General features: G+C 41.8%; 1 protein-coding gene across 5 annotated transcripts in view; it reads left to right on the top strand.

The window, feature by feature from the left end:
* Ddo (D-aspartate oxidase) overlaps nt 1-16,045 on the top strand; it is a 19,461-nt gene extending 3,416 nt beyond the window's left edge. For 2 of the 5 annotated variants that reach the window (XM_015500141.2, XM_048787906.1), the window contains 3 exons: nt 2,301-2,409; nt 5,851-6,027; nt 14,150-16,045. In XM_015500141.2, coding sequence (XP_015355627.1) covers nt 2,301-2,409; nt 5,851-6,027; nt 14,150-14,717 — 854 coding nt within the window. In that variant the 3' untranslated portion in view covers nt 14,718-16,045. Of the gene's footprint in view, nt 1-2,300; nt 2,410-5,850; nt 6,028-14,149 lie in introns of those variants that run through there. The other 3 variants (XM_048787900.1, XM_048787896.1, XM_048787888.1) reach the window with 3 other exon arrangements.

The following is a 16,045-nucleotide window of genomic DNA, read 5'->3' as shown; positions in this document are numbered from 1 at the left end:
ATGTTCCTTTCTTTTTATTTTACTCATTTTCTAGAAGATTTTCTCAATTTTGCCTTACTATTGAATTTTTTATTTCTATTATAACATGGCTGGGTGTCTGAGTATCTGTACTCGGGTCTCTTTCTAGTGCTGCTACATAAAAACTTTGATCTTCTCTTTGGGATTCTTCCCATGATTCACATCAGCCCCAGTAGTAAATGTCAATACCATATGGGGACCATACCTATCCTGTAGTGTTATTATGAGAAATGAGTGAGTGTGTAGGTAAAGCATTCAGAAGAGAGTCTGGCCCACAGTCAGGATTCTATCAGCATTTGCTGTTATTCCTGCCATTCCAGCTACAGTTTTGTTTTACTATCACTTGAATTTGAGTCAGATTATCAGATTTGCTTAACTCCTGTTCATTTAGAATTATCTGTTCTTTTGGGATAACTTCTGCAGCATGTGAATCTCAGTCGCTATTTTGTTTTTTAAGGTTTGGGATGGGAATGGGAGATTCATTTCAACAGAAGCCCTCTATATTGACATAGATCATTGGGGATACTTCAGCGGAGGTCAGTATTAGTAAGATTTCCATCACTGTGACAAAAATATCTGACATAATCAACTTAAATGTGGAAAGTTTTATTTTAGGTCATGGTTTCAGTTGCTTGGCCCCATCACTTTGGGCCTGTGACAAAGCAAAAAGTATCTTGGCAGGGAGCCACATGATAGAGCTGCTCACCTCATGGAGGACAGAAAGAAGAGAGAACTTGCTTTTATAACAAAGCCTCTCCCACCAAACCCATTACTATGAATCCATAAATGGATTAATTCATTCATGAGGTCAGGACTCCCATGATCCAATCACCCACAAAGACTTTCACAAATGAGCCTTTGGGGGACATTTAAGATCCAAATCATAACAAGGTCCCCCATAGCTCTCTCTGCAGCTTATCATTTATTTCTTTGCTATTTTTATTTTTTTAAAATATATTTATTTTTTAGTTGTAGATGGACAATATCTTTATTTGTTTACCTTTATGTGGTGCTGAGGCTCGAACTCAGTGCCTCACATATGCTAGGCGAGTGCTGTACCACTGAACCACAGTCCCAGCCCCCTTTGCTATTTTTAAATCAGCAACCCTCGCCTGCAATCTTAGAATACAGTGTTGAGTTGGCACAGGCACATGTTTAATGAAGACACTGTAGATCTACTATTAAAGAAATATCTATTGGCTCTATAACAAGTGAATTATTTAAAAATCCTGTGGCTGATTTGCTCTCCGTGACCTTTTATTGAGGAGCATGATGTCTCCAAGGGCCTTTCCATCTATTCTGTGATTTCCAGGGATCCTTCTTTAAGCAGAGCCCACCCAATATTCTGTTTGCCTCAGTTTCCACATGTCCTCTGTGGCTATTGGTAGTGGCCCTTTGCAATTACTGTTCCCTGGTCTCTGGCCTGATCCTGAACATTCCCTCATGACCTTCCACAGGAATCAAATGTCCTGACACTCCACCCCAGTTAAGGTTTCTGTCCTCTGGATTGTGCTGGCTCTCTGTACCTACACTGGACACCGTCTTTGTTGCCCTCAAACCATGCCTCTTGTTTCTTTTATGATAGGCCTGGCACTGTTCCAGAAGCTGGACCCAGATGCAACCTCCTGTGCTCTAGCAGGGATGTCTGGGGGATGGTGTGGTCCCCCTCACCCTGCTGACCTTGGGAATGCTAACCTGAGCTGGTCCATGACTCCATGGTGTGGAGGTTAACTGGCAGAGAAATCTGGCCTGAAGAGCTCACCACCATGAGGCAGGCCTTTGGGACTTTCCATTGTCATGTAGTCCGTTTTCTGTCCTGTTTGACCTGGGCCCCACAGACACTCCCAGTTATCCATCTTATTTTTAGCCTCCAGGAAGGAGACCCTCAGTCCTTTCTCCTATTGTCTCCACTCTTTGGCCAGCTGGATTCCTCAGCTATTAACTCATTTTAGCTCAGTCTGGCTATGGACACTTCAATGACCTTGGAAATATACCTTGTGCCCAAGGTATATTCCAGCTGGCTCTCATGTCTCTAAGCTTTGGCTGATTGGCTTGTTCCTCCTCCGATGATTAATCATTATGTGAGCAGGTTTGGATAGCATGTGTCAGCATCCAAAACTCTGGTCACTGACCCGTCCTCCACCACCATGGGGTACTTTAACTAATGCTCCTTCCTGGCTCCCTGTTCCCCCTCCCCCAGTTTCTAGAAAGGAGCTTATCAGAACAATGCTGCTATCATCATTTTCTTTTCTGTTCCTCATTGCTTTTCTCTATGGCTACAGACACACCCATCCATACACTGAAGCGGTGGTTTAAAGACACCTTTGATCACCTGTATGCAATTGCCTGTTCTGCGGAAGCTGCAGATGCTGGTGTTCATCTGGTGTCAGGGTAAGAGAAAGAATGTGAAGTTATTTTAGAAATGAGAATAATCTGGGCAGATACTAGAGTTCAACATAAAATATTTATTGAATCTTTGCTGTGAGCAGAGTGCTGAGGATTTAGAAAGAGTGGGAGGATTTAGAAAGAACATTCTTTCTAAAGAAGAACATTCTTCACTCAAAGGAATGCAAGAAAGACAAGTTATAGTATTAGTTTTTTTTTAAACTATAAGTGACTATTAACAGTTTCTCATTACAAAAGCTTTCTTGAGTTTTCTCAGGGAATATGCAATGATTTGGAAATATGCCCTCCCCACACCTTTAATGTGACATCACATCATCGTAAGGTTTCTACAAGCCCCCCAAACAACCAAGCCCCCAAACCAGAAACAAAACCAGAAAGTCTGCATAGCAGGTAACCCCAAATTTGGGTTATGTGGGGATGGTATGGCTACTGGAAAGCCAACAAGTGTGACACTGTGTGTAGAAGCAAAACATAGAGGGACATCTTATTTACTTGGTGTCCTTGGAGAATGAGATGTTCCAAAGGAGCAAGTTTTGCAATCACTGAAATTTTCTTTCCAAGTACCATTTGGGAGAAGAAAAAAGCATTTCTGAAATAGTCAGCACACCTTTATTTGATTTTGAATATCTAATTTTAGAAGGCATGCATACTTAAATGAAAGTTTAAAAATGAATCCTATTTAACATTTCTAACACAAACTAAGCATTGTAAATATGACAATAACTTTCAATATCCTCCTAAATGAAGGTCACAAAGCAGTCTCTCCATTTTAATTTGTCTTGATGTCATTGTGTGACAGAAGACATGTTGTCTGTGTTGTCCTGTGGGACAGACACAGTTCATGCCCTACAGCCTAGCCTACAGAAGGGCTAAGACCTTTTACCTATTCTCAAAACCTTTGCATCTTTGTACCATTATGACTGTTGAAAAAAATTGCCCATCTCTCTTATGTCAGGTTTCTTGCTGACATTTTCTCCTGTGTAGACTCCTCTATCTGGATGATTTCTATCCTTTTCTTCTTCTTGCCTTCTCTCACCATACAAACCTTACGATGATGTCAACATTACTAATTTTCCAAAAGCTCCTACCCAAAGTAGCAGCTTTCGCTTCTCTGTCAAGCTATGGATTGTTTCTTCTCCATCTCCAGGACCAGTCAATCAACTGCATAGAAAAATTAGTCTCATGAGTTATGGTCTTACTTTATTTTTGTCCAAAACTAATATGAACCAGCCCAATTCACGAACTCTGGCTCTCAGTACTTTTTGGAAACAGCCACGACCACAATTCTTATGTCCTTTCAAGGGTAAGACTTTACAAATGTCCTGTGCATCTTTGGTATAAGTATATAACTTTATTCTTTTCTTCATAATGACTCATTCAGCAATCACCAAGTGCTTTCCTAGGAATCGGGGACATAGTAATAAACAATTTGGTAATTCTTCTTGGCATATCATAGATGCATAATAAATAGGTGTTAAGTAGATTTTTAAGGATGACAGATACAGTTCTGCCCTTATGGTCAGCAGGGAATATACTAAATCTAATAAGTTACAAATGAGACCTGAGTGGGCAAGGTAAGAGTACAAGTCTCTGGGAAAGTATAAGAAACAATGCAAAAAGAAAGTGTTCTGTCTGAGATCCTCAGGATGAGTGTTAAATTAGTCTTGTGATATTTAGAGGTGAATGAGGCAGAGACAAGATGGGAGACAGAGACAATATTCCAGGTAAAGGGAACAGCCCACAGACCTGAGTCCTGGGCAATTCTGGTTTATTGGAGGGACTAAAGAAAGTCCAGGGCCATGGGGAGTCACTGAGGGATTTTACACATTGAAGTAACCGATCATATTTGCATTTCAAAAGTATTTTATCTGGCCAGGCATGGTGGTGCATGCCTCTAATCCCAGTGGCTCAGGAGGCTGGGGCAGGATGATTGCAAGTTCAAAGCCAGCCAGCCTCAACAACTTAGTGAGGCCCTAAGAAACTTAGTGAGATCCTGTCTAAAAAAAAAAAGAGCTAGGGATGTGGGATGTGGCTCAGTGGTTAAGTGCTCCTGGGTTCAATCCCTGGTATCAAAAAAAAAAAGTATTTTATCTGTAGTATGGATAAAAGATTTGTGGGAAGGTAGATAGATGATGGTTGGATAGATTAGGTTTGATAACAGGGACAGAGAGTAGATGGATTTTAGAAATACTTTGGGAGATATGGTGGGATTTGATGGTTGATGGCATGTGGTAGGTTAGGGGAGAAAGAAAATCAAGGATGATTCTGGGTTTCTGGCATAAACGTCAGTGTAGATAGGTGCCATTTTCTGAGTTGGGAAGCAATAGGGAAAGAGTGTGGGGCGGGTGGGAGAGAAGGGGAGAGAGAGAGAGAGAGAGAGAGAGAGATCTAGTAGATTAACATAGCGAGGAGTAAGCAACACGAACATGGGTCTGCATCTGTTTTGGGAGCTTGGGAGAGAGAGAGCAAGGTTAGAGGCATAGCCCTCTGAGTGTTTGGCCTGCAGATGGTGGTGGAGCTGTGGTCTCTTTCCAGTCCAGAGGGAGCATACAGAATGACCACTGTAGGCCATGCAGTAAGCCTCGTTCATATACTCCCTTGGGAGCTGCTTTGAATTATTTACAGATAGAAATTCTGGTACATTAATGACCACATCATTAGCTCTAAACTTATATTTCTTTGCTGTTTTAGAGCAATGATGGTTGTATTTACTGATGGAAACAACCCAATATTTATAAATGTAAACGTTTATGCAACAGCTATTGGTAGCACTATTTCAAGCTTCTTGTTAGCAACAAATATCATTCCAGGCTTATCAGCCCCAACCACTCTGTGACCCACCAGGACTCCTAATCAGGACCCTAGATTTCTCTCTAGTCCTAGAGCTAAACTTGATGACCTAAAACTTAATTCATGATTTTATACAGTGTGCCAGAAGCAAGGGTGCAAATTATTGCAATTCAGATATTTTTTTCAAAACCACGGCTAGCCTTGAAACTTTTGACATTTTGCTTACTATATTTATGTAAAGCATTGTGCACAACAGAAAAATCTTTCTTCAAAAAATCATGATATAAGAAGACAGAAAATCTGGGCTTAAAAGCATTTTAGAAAAAATGAATTGAATTCAATCTTCAAAGGATACTTTTTTATTGTTGATTTATTTGCGGTGCTAGGGATTGAACCCAGGACCTCTGCCACTAAGCTAAACTCTTGGCTTCTAAAATGTCTTATTCTTCCAACCATGAACATTTGAAATTTAGTTATTTAGTTATCTGAACCCAAGAGAATGGAAGAATAGATCTTTTCTCTTTGTGTTTACAGAAAGAAAATGGTTTAAGTGCTTTAGAGAATGTCACATGGAGTTTACTGGAAATAAATTATTTTGCAAAATTTCAGGAAAAATTTCTGTTTATTATGTTTGAGTTGGCAGATATTTCAGAGCATTCCTGCGGAAGAAGTGCCATTCTGGGCTGATGTGGTTCTGGGATTTCGAAAGATGACAGAGGCCGAGCTGAAGAAATTCCCTCAACATGTGTTTGGTCAGGCTTTTACAACCCTGAAATGTGAAACCTCTGCTTACCTCTCCTGGTTGGAGAAAAGGTGGGTTGAAATGGCTCTTGTAAGATTGCTTCCTTCCTCTGTCACAACCATAAGTAAATTCATAGCTATCCAGCAAACATACATTGGAAATTCTCTGGGCCCTCTCGGACCCTTTTACATTGTGTCTTGCCACTCACCAATGTCTGGAGTTTTGTAAAACAGTCTGAAGACTGTGTTTCAGTCACAAGGACCAAGTTGTGCACACCATGCACACAGTAACTAATGTGTTTTATGGGGTTACAGCATGCACTGTGATGCTCATGCCCAATATGTCCCCTGTTCTTCTGACTCCCAGTAAAACCCACTTTACTGAAGTAGTAGTTTCCTGTGCTGTAAAATGGAGAAATTTGGAGACTACTTTTCAGTTATAAAGGAATATGATTTACTTTAGTTTTTTGGATGAGAATATCTTATGCTTATTAGAACTTATTTTTGAATTTTTCTCATTTGCAGTAAAAAAATAGGCTTCATTATTTTCTTTTGTTATGAGTAAAAACTCTAAAATTGAGGGTTTATCCAATTATGTAATTGCTTACTGACTAAGTTCAGCCCGTAATACCTTGAACTTGCATTTTGGCCTGGTTTTCAGGAGTTCTTGTTTCCAGTTAGAAAATACATCAAGAATGTATTTTTTTAAAATACATTAATAAATCTCTTTTTCATTCATTCTGAAAATTACAGACACATTAATTGTTGTGAAAAATAGGTTCTTTTGGTTCCCAAGTCTGTGTACAGGTTGAATATCCCTTATCTGAAATTTTGGGGGCCAGAAGCATTTTGAATTTTGGATTTTTTTTTTCTGGATTTTGGAATGTGTACATGCCTGGCATTTGGCCAGACCAGATGGCCAACATGGTGGAGGAAGAAGGCTACATGTCCCATTTGCTCCCAGGGGAGCCTTTGCAGGGAAGGGACTCTCAGGCCAAGATAAGCATTTTATGGTGAGGATTTTAGCCTGGGAGGCAGGGCAGGTGGTGGTGAGGGGGTGGGAGCCTGGGGCTCACTCTGTGGGCTGCCACCCACATGCCTCCCGGGGGCAGACCCAGATGGGCAGCTGCACAATCCCTGCCTATTCTTCACACTCAGAGTGTATTTTGTTGCCTCCTACGCCTCTTCCACACAATGTAAGTGCTTAGCTTTCAGTGTTCTAACTCAAAAATGAGCATTTCACTTGGCAAGCCCTACAGCAACGGTTTCTACCTCAGCACCGTCCTCCTGAAATTACATCTGCTCCCAGGAAACGTATATTATTTTATTACTACTTAGATAATGAGTGTTTTTCAAAGAACAGAAGAGATCATCGGCTGCTCAAACAATGCCCTTTAATTTCCAGAACAAACCAACAAACAAAATATCCTCAGAGGTTTAGTCCTCCATGCAGGTCATATTTTATATCTTTGGACAGTGGCATTCAATTCTGCTGTTTTTTACTTGCTCTGTCCAGGAAATGAATCATAGCAGCAGTAAGTCTTCCACTAGGCAGCCAACCTAAATCAATTATCCTGCAAGGACCAGAGTCATCCTGCCTTTGATGACAACCAGAAATCAGGGTGGCCCTTTCCTGGGAGCTTGCCACTTGGCAGGCTGCCTTCTAAGGCCTGTGCTGACCACAGCACTGACCAGGCTGAACTCCCCCACACCTCCCTCCTACTCTCTGATAAGGCCTCTCTCTGGGAGGATGCTCTGTCTCCCATCTTTTTCTTCTGTACTCTGTGCTCTCCCATCCACCCTGATTCCTGTGACTTCCTCCACAGCTATATAGACGTATGTACCTGTACTGTACATCAGCACTGAGATAGGTTGTGCCAGTCTTACACATCTGACTAGCAAAAGTCTCTTTCAGTGCATATCACCTGTTTTCCTCCTGCTCAATATAAACCAGGTGGTCAGAGCACAGCCTATTCCAGTGCCCCTCTGCATTTTTCCCCCTAGGAATTTCCTTCCTCTTCTCCCCGTCTCCTCTGCCCCCTCTCCCCCACTATCCCTGAGTGGAATTGGAGGTAAAAGGCCCCAGACACAGGGTGGAACCGGAGCAGTCCCCTTTGTCCCTGATTAGCTAAGGCTGGGGTGAGAGGGCATTATGCAAGAAGGTGGAAAAAAGATAATGCTTATTTTTTTCTCATGATGGCCATGAGGTTCCTAGGGAATGGATGGAGGCTGTGTGAGGTGCAGTAACCCTTGGGCCTTCCACTAGGGCTTAGGTAGCTAACCCAACCTATGCAGCTGCAGAGGTGAATTTCTTCCCACAGCCTCACCAGCTAGATGGACCAGGGGGTGCATGGCCACTCCCCTCTAGGACCAGCCTGGCTGTAAAAGCCCTGGTCTCAGTCATGTTCCCTTCCTTGAAGGCGCTAGAGGTTGTTCTGTGCCTGAATGGGATTTCAAAGTGTTTAATATGAGTGCAGAGTTGACAAGGCCAGGATGTGTATTCAGAGAAGTGTGAAATTAAATACGATTTATTTTGTTGGAGAAGTCATAGCAGAGGACCAGTGAAGACTATGGTCATTAGATGAGGTAAGCTGGTCAGGTCAAAATGACACCATGCACATTTAGTTGCACTGGGAAATTAAAAAACATTTTAAAACTCTAACTACGGTAAGTTATCTTGAGCATAGCTACATTAAGTGTTGCCTTAAAGAAACAGGGTCTGTTTCCTCTGTAAGTCTATATGCATAGTATTGTTTGCAAACTGAGATCTTAAATTAGTTTTCTTGATTTTGGACCAATAGACTTAGACTTAACATTTTTAATCTTCTGATCACTATTCATAAGGTGTTATTCTTTAGGTGGAAAGCAAGGAGTAATTTTAAAAATTCACTACATCTAATTATACATGTCCAATGCATGCCACCTGGCTACATTTAATACAGTTGTCACAAGTCACTGATTCAGTCAGCCCTGCCCTTCCCATCCTCCATCTAGGTCCTTGATCCTGGTACCAGCCATCTTTGCATCTTTCTGTGTCTTCAGCAGTGGCTTCCAAGTCCCTCAGTGGTTCTCACCTCCCCTCTGCAACCCATCTTCACACAGTGACTTGAAACCTTGCTCTTTTTCTCATTTCAACTAACTTGAGGATCTAGAGGCACCTTGGTAGGGGCTAGTCCTTCCTGGGGTCAGAGTGGAGCTGGCTTCACGTGCTATTGGAGAGGAATGTCTCTCTCCAGCTCTAAAGCCCTGGCTCCAAGCAGTCCTGCTGGGGCCTCACCAGTTCTCTAACCACTGGAGCCCTCAACCTCTAAGGGAGGATGCTGAGCGGGCCTGGGAGGCCAGCGGGGGAAGGGCATGATGCCACCTTCCTTCCTCCTGGGCTGAGCCACATGGCAGAGTTTTCCAAGCCTTTGGTCTCCAGAGGAGCAACCTTCTCTCCCCAACTTGGGCTTAGATCCAAAGGAGGAACTTTTTACTTTATATTTGCATAAGCCTGAGGCCTATGTGGATAATATTCTCAAAACTGGGTGCAGTCTGTCTCAAAGTAGAGTTAAAATATCTACCTTTGGCCAAATTAGAAGCCATTCAGAAATCTTAAGTGACAAAACCAATTTTTGTCCACTTTCTATTCATTTAGTTACAAAACAATTGGGTTCTAAGTTTCAGCCAGTGGGTCCTAGCCTGTGCATTCCAGGTCACTGTGTTGTCTCTGCTGGTTTAGCTCTGCCTAGGCTGTGACTCCTGGTCCCCACTGTCCTCAAGGCTGCCTCTACAGCAGAGCCCCACCTCCTGCTTAGTGCCCCCCCCCCCACCTGTTCCCTTGTCATCATAACAAGGAATGGAAGGTGGAAGGTGGGGATTGCCTCTAGTTCCAAGAGTACAGAGAGGATGGAGGTGAGAGGTGGGAGGTGGGGGAAGGGAGGTAGAAGTACTGAGCAAGCCCATCATGGTCAGCCATACCCAACACAGTCTCCCGCTTTTCTGAAACTTTCAGAGAGTGAAGGGAAGAGTCCTTGCCTGTCACCTCCCATATCATGATCAGGCTGATGCTATGCTGACTGTTAGGCTTGGCAAAAACGTGCACTTTTATGTTTGAGGGTAAAGACCAAAGGACATTGGGTTGGGGCTATTTAGCAAGCTGAGCTCCTATTTCCTTGTGGGAGGTTGGGACAATAGTATTCCTTCTTTCTCTAGGATAAGATCTTGCTTAGTTGCAGGACACCCCAAGAGGAAAGTCATCTAGTTTCTTATACCCCCAACCATGTCATATCAAATAACTACCTCACCTGGTCATGGAAGTCACTTTTTAGATACCTGGTCAGTTAAGTCAGCATTGAGCTTCAAGGATGGTTTCCTCCTATGTACTGGTGGGATGTGTAATTATGACTGGTCATTGCTGGGTGGTCACATTGCAACCGTGTAAAGATGACCAGTCTCTATGCATATTCAGGAGGTTTCCTGAGATACAAGGAGGGGACTCCGCACATAAAGCTTGACAGGGCCTTCCAATAGCCCATCCATCTGACCATACAGGGAATCTCCAGTTAGGGACTGGTCTTTCATCAGCAGCTTCCTGCAGGGGACTATTGAAATAGAAGAGAAAGACATTTGCATTTGTTGAATTCTTATATAACATATCAACTCTGTGAACAATGTACTCTTACCCCTAGTTTATCGCTAAGAAAACAAATCTAGTGACTTTAAGAAATTTGCTTCAGTCTCAAGACTGATAAGGTCTCTTATTTCCCGAAATTAGGATAATAATTCTGAATTCTAACCAGGGTGACCGGAGCACAGAACATCGTGTCCAAACATTAACACATGGAACCTATAATCTATTAAAATAAGAGCAAAACTAAGATAACATTTAAAAAGTGATCAGATGATGATTCAGATAACATTCAAATAATGATAAAACTTTTTTTTTAATGTGATGCCATAATTAAACCTAAATGCTGTATAGTTGCGAAGGGCCAATATCCTCAAAGATGGCACAGCAGGTCCTATATTTTACAGTGGCAAAACAAAGCCCTAAGCCCTTTATTTTTCTTATTAAAAAAATCTTTATTGAACAACTGCAATGTGTTGAGCATTGTGTCAGGCCTTCACCAGATGGTGTCTCATTTAATTTTCACAATGAGCCTCTGAAGTATTATTATTCCCACATTATGGAGGAAGGATTACAGTTTAGAGAATTTGATAAGCTAAAGGGTAGAGCTCCTCTACACTCTTCCTTAAAGATTTTTCTTGGTATTTGCTTTATAAAGACTTATAAACACATGGCAATGTGTTGCTCAGTATCGTCACAAAAATCCCAGTTTAATTTTCTTTCTATCTTATTGATAGAGGTGAAAAGCTTTACAGAGTGACTTCACCTTTGAAAATACTCACGTCTCATTAAACACTTAAAATACAATCGAAGCCCCCAAACTGTTCCACTGAGATAACTAAAAACTTGTGCCCATAAAATTTGCTGCATTAAATACTTTTTATCTATGAGATTTTTTTTTTTTTACTAAAACAATATAAAACTAAACTAAAAACTAAAAGATTTTTAAAAGTCCTGGACTCATTCTCTCACTTTTAACCACTTTAGTCACATCAAAGGTTTTATTCGTTCTCTGTGGCTGTGAAGTGTGGGTTTTGGCCAGATTCTTTCCTTTGGCTTTCTCAGATGGCTTTCTCAGGTTAAGGACATACTGTGTCACAGATTTTTCAGAATCACAAATGAGGATGCATAGGGTGAAAATGCCAGTGACTAGAACTGGAGTGCTCTGTAAATATTTGTTGAATAATAAACAAACCTAATCCAGAGTTTTCAAATGGTTCCGTGGAGACACTTCAGTGGTCTCTATGAGGGAGGGAGTGTGGGGACCGAGGGGATGGAGACAGGTCTCTGCAGATAAGTTGTAACCCACTGACATAAGATGCTGTTTTACAGATTAGGAAGCTGAGCTATTGGGGTCAGGGTCTGTGGGGCACTTGTGCAGCAATGTGCCACCCTCATCAATTTGCCGCATTTTCTGGAAACGGGAACCAGTGTCAGAGGGCCAATTTTCTACAGATCTTGGTACAAGTTTCAGCTGAACTTTCCAACCAGGAGGTGGGGACAGAACACTAGACTTTTAAAGAGTCCCTTCTGGCTCAGTTAAAACCAGTGGCCAAACGATGCCATGATTCACCATGGTTTCACCCACGTCTTCTTTGTGCTCTGGAAGTCTCTGTCTTTTCTTATGCTGTCCATCTCATGAAACCTGTTTATCTGACTTTGAAGGCAGAAATGCCGGCATGGCCACTTCTGCTCTCTCAGGAGCAGGAGGAGAGAATAAGCACTGGCCCTTCGTTGCTGGTGGCATCTCTTTCCAGATTCTCTCTGGAATGTGCTGGAATTGTAGCAGTTGTAGAGAGAGGATGCCTTTGTGGTACCCTATCACCTTGTATTTGTTAGGATTCTCCAGTGAAAGAGAACCAATGGGGAGGTGTGTGTGTGTGTGTGTGTGTGTGTGCGTTTAGAACTTTCTTCTGCCAGTTATTTACACTGTCAGCCTTTGAGGAAGGACACCGTGCCTCACCCGCCTTTTGTCCCTCTTAGCATTGCCTCGCTTCTAGATATTCAACCTGAATCTGTTGAACAGAACTGCTGAGTCTTTTATATTAAATCTTCTATATTCTACAAGTGACCTATGAATAAGATTATAGGATTATGAGGGATTAAGATTAAGATGACAAGATTATAGGGAGTTATTGCTTAATGGCTACAGAGTTTCTGTTCTGCAGAGTGAACAGAGTTCTGTTATGGATGGTGGTGGTAGGAGCACAGCAAGGTGCATGTGCTTAATGCCACTGAATTGTGCACTTAAAAACGGTCAATTTTATGTTCTATGTATGTTACCACAATTTAAAACTTATCATTAGAACCTAGATAAACCATTTCTTTTCATTATTAATATGATTGCTCAAAAAAAATTACTGACCACAATTGTAATTAAGTCCATCAGCTGCAAATTTTTTGTGTTCCTCTTGTGCTGACATCCCTGTAGGCATAAAAGTGGAGAGGAGAGAGTATATGTGACCCCAGGACCAACCATGTAATGAAGGAGGACAGACTGATACCAAGGGACATGCAAGGGTTAACAATATGAGATATAATGTTTAAGACAGTAAATTTAGGCATTAGAGCAGATTATGCTAAGTGAAGCTAGCCAATCCCTAAAAAACAAATGCCAAATGTCTTCTTTGATATAAGGAGAGTAACTAAGAACAGAGTAGGGACGAAGAGCATGAGAAGAAGATTAACATTAAACTGGGATGAGAGGTGGGAGGGAAAGGGAGAGAGAAGGGAAATTGCATGGAAATGGAAGGAGACCCTCATTGGTATACAAAATTACATACAAGAGGAAGTGAGGGAAAAGGGTAAAAAAAAAACAAAGGAGAGAAATGAATTACAGTAGATGGGGTAGAGAGAGAAGATGGGAGGGGAGGGGAGGGGAGGGGGATAGTAGAGGATAGGAAAGGCAGCAGAATACAACATACACTACTAGTATGGCAGTATGTAAAAACATGGATGTGTAACCGATGTGATTCTGCATCTGTATACGGGGTAAAAATGAGAGTTCATAACCCACTTGAATCAAATGTATGAAATATGATATGTCAAGAACTATGTAATGTTTTGAACAACTAATAATAAAAAAAAGACAGTAAATTTAGGTGTTAAATGAATGGTATAAACAACAAATGGGTATGTAAAATACCAGATCAGCTTGGTATTTATTTTGCATCTGGAATGACATAGGAACTCTACAAAATATAAAAATGGCAAGGCACATCATTTCCTTTGTTGTGCTTTTGTGTGGTGTGTGTGTGTGTGTGTGTGTGTGTGTGTATGTAGGGTGCTGGGGATTGAACCCAGGGCCTTGTGCATGTCAGGCAAGCACTCTATCAACTAAACTACATCTCCAACCCTGTGGTGCATTCTTTGAAATAGGTTTTCACTTAAAAAAAAAAAAAAAAACCTTGGGGATCCCTGGTTTCCAAGATGTAACGCATCTCTTTGTGGATGGCTAAAAATTGAAGTTGTTGTGTTTGTCCATCAGATCACCACATCTCTTTTGTTCCTGTGTCTCTGTCCACTTCCTGGAAGTGATTGAGCAGGGTGGCTGCTGAGGCTCACTCCATGGTCTCTTCTCCCTAGGATAAAAGAAAGTGGAGGCCTGCTACTCACCAGACGCCTGGGAAACCTGTGGGAGCTTCAGCCGTCCTTTGACATCGTGGTCAACTGCACAGGCCTGGGAAGCCAACAGCTTGCAGGAGACCCAACGATTTCCCCTGTAAGGGGCCAAGTGCTCCAAGTTCAGGCCCCCTGGGTGAAGCATTTTATCCGAGATGGGAGTGGGCTGACATATATTTACCCTGGTGCCTCCCACGTAACCCTGGGTGGAACTAGGCAGAAAGGAGACTGGAATTTGTCCCCAGATGCACAGATTAGCAGAGATATTTTTTCCCGGTGTTGTGTGCTGGAGCCCTCCCTCCACAGAGCCTGTATCACAAAGGAGAAGGTGGGCTTGAGGCCCGTCAGGCCAGGCGTGCGGCTGCAGAAAGAGCTCCTAGCCCACGGGGGACAGAGGTTGCCTGTGGTCCACCACTATGGCCACGGGAGTGGGGGCATCTCAGTGCACTGGGGTTCTGCTATGGAGGCCGCCAGACTGGTCAGCGAGTGTGTCCAGGCCCGCAGGACCCCGTCTCCTACATCAAAGCTATAGATGACATGAAAAGACAGCAAATAACCCCAGAGACTATTGATCAAAGCACAATTTAAGCTCCAGAACAGGTTCAAATAACTTTTCCATTTCATGAAAGCTTAATTAGACAGTCTTTGTTTTCAAAATTAGAAAAGATGCAGCATGTATCCATACACTTAGGAAGTCTAGTGCTAACAACACAGGGCACAGAACTATTTCAGTTTTTTTTTAAAAAAAATACTTGTTTTGTAGGCTAAGATCATTTTGGGATCTAATATTCAAGGATCTATACTAATTTATATGAAAGCCAGAAGTTGCAGGTATTTTGATATCTTTTGGCTCATAAATCCACAAGAGGAGATAATGTACGGAAAAAAGTCCTTGTCGATTGCAGAGCTGCTCACGATCCTCCAAGGTTATAGACAAGTGAACATTATAATTCCTCTAAATAAAATGACATGGTGATCATCCGCTGCAGACTTGGTACATTTTACTGAAGACAAAGCATGATTTCTGTTAGGACTTGGCAACCTCTCCTTCCCCTGTGCTGGTAATGGTGGTGGAAGACAGATGAGGTTGCCTATGGATGTGGCATCAATTCCGTAGCTGCCTGGGGCCCATCACCCAAGGGTTGTGTGCTTCATTACCACACATGATTGGCAGCCAGCCTGAATGGTTCACTTTGCCTCAGCATTTTTGAATATTGAATGATATATGCATCCAAAGAGCTAATTTGCTAATTGAGATAGACTAATCATTCTGAATGAAATAAAGCCCCAAAGTATTTTTCAGTCTTTAAAAAGTAAGGAGGAAGAGGGGAATATGTGTCATAAAATGAGTTTTGGAATTTCTGAGTTAAATAAATTTAACCTGGCTTTTGAACTCAGGTATATTCAGATCCTTTAATGTGTCTGTGTGTATTATGAATCTTCAGGAGGATTTTTGGCTTGGGTGGATGGAAAAGAAGGTGCTAGCCATCAAGGTGAGGAAGATTAAGAAGAAGAAATAAATTTTCTCTTAACTTTGGGGGCAATGTCTTATATTAAGTGATAATAAATTCTATTTTAGATATCCTGGGGGAGACATGGAGTTGGCCATGAGAATGTGGGAAAGAGAAAGCTCCAAGCATTTTTCCGATTTGACTTTCTTTGCTCATTGAGCTTTTGCATCTGACTTTGTTTGAAAAGAACATTTTGCTGGAGGCGCAGAGGTGCCCATGTATTCAATAATCTATTTTTTTTCTTAATTTTATTTTCAGCAAGGTCATTAGTGGCATATAGAAATTGTACTAAGTTTTTGTAAGTTGATTTTGTATCCTATAGATTAATAAATTTATTTATTAGTTTTAA

Source organism: Marmota marmota, unplaced genomic scaffold, assembly GCF_001458135.2.
Source record: "Marmota marmota marmota unplaced genomic scaffold, marMar, whole genome shotgun sequence".
Taxonomy (NCBI): Eukaryota; Metazoa; Chordata; class Mammalia; order Rodentia; family Sciuridae; genus Marmota; species Marmota marmota.
Note: the sequence above shows the minus strand (reverse complement) of the source record. Positions and strands in the feature narration are given on the sequence as shown.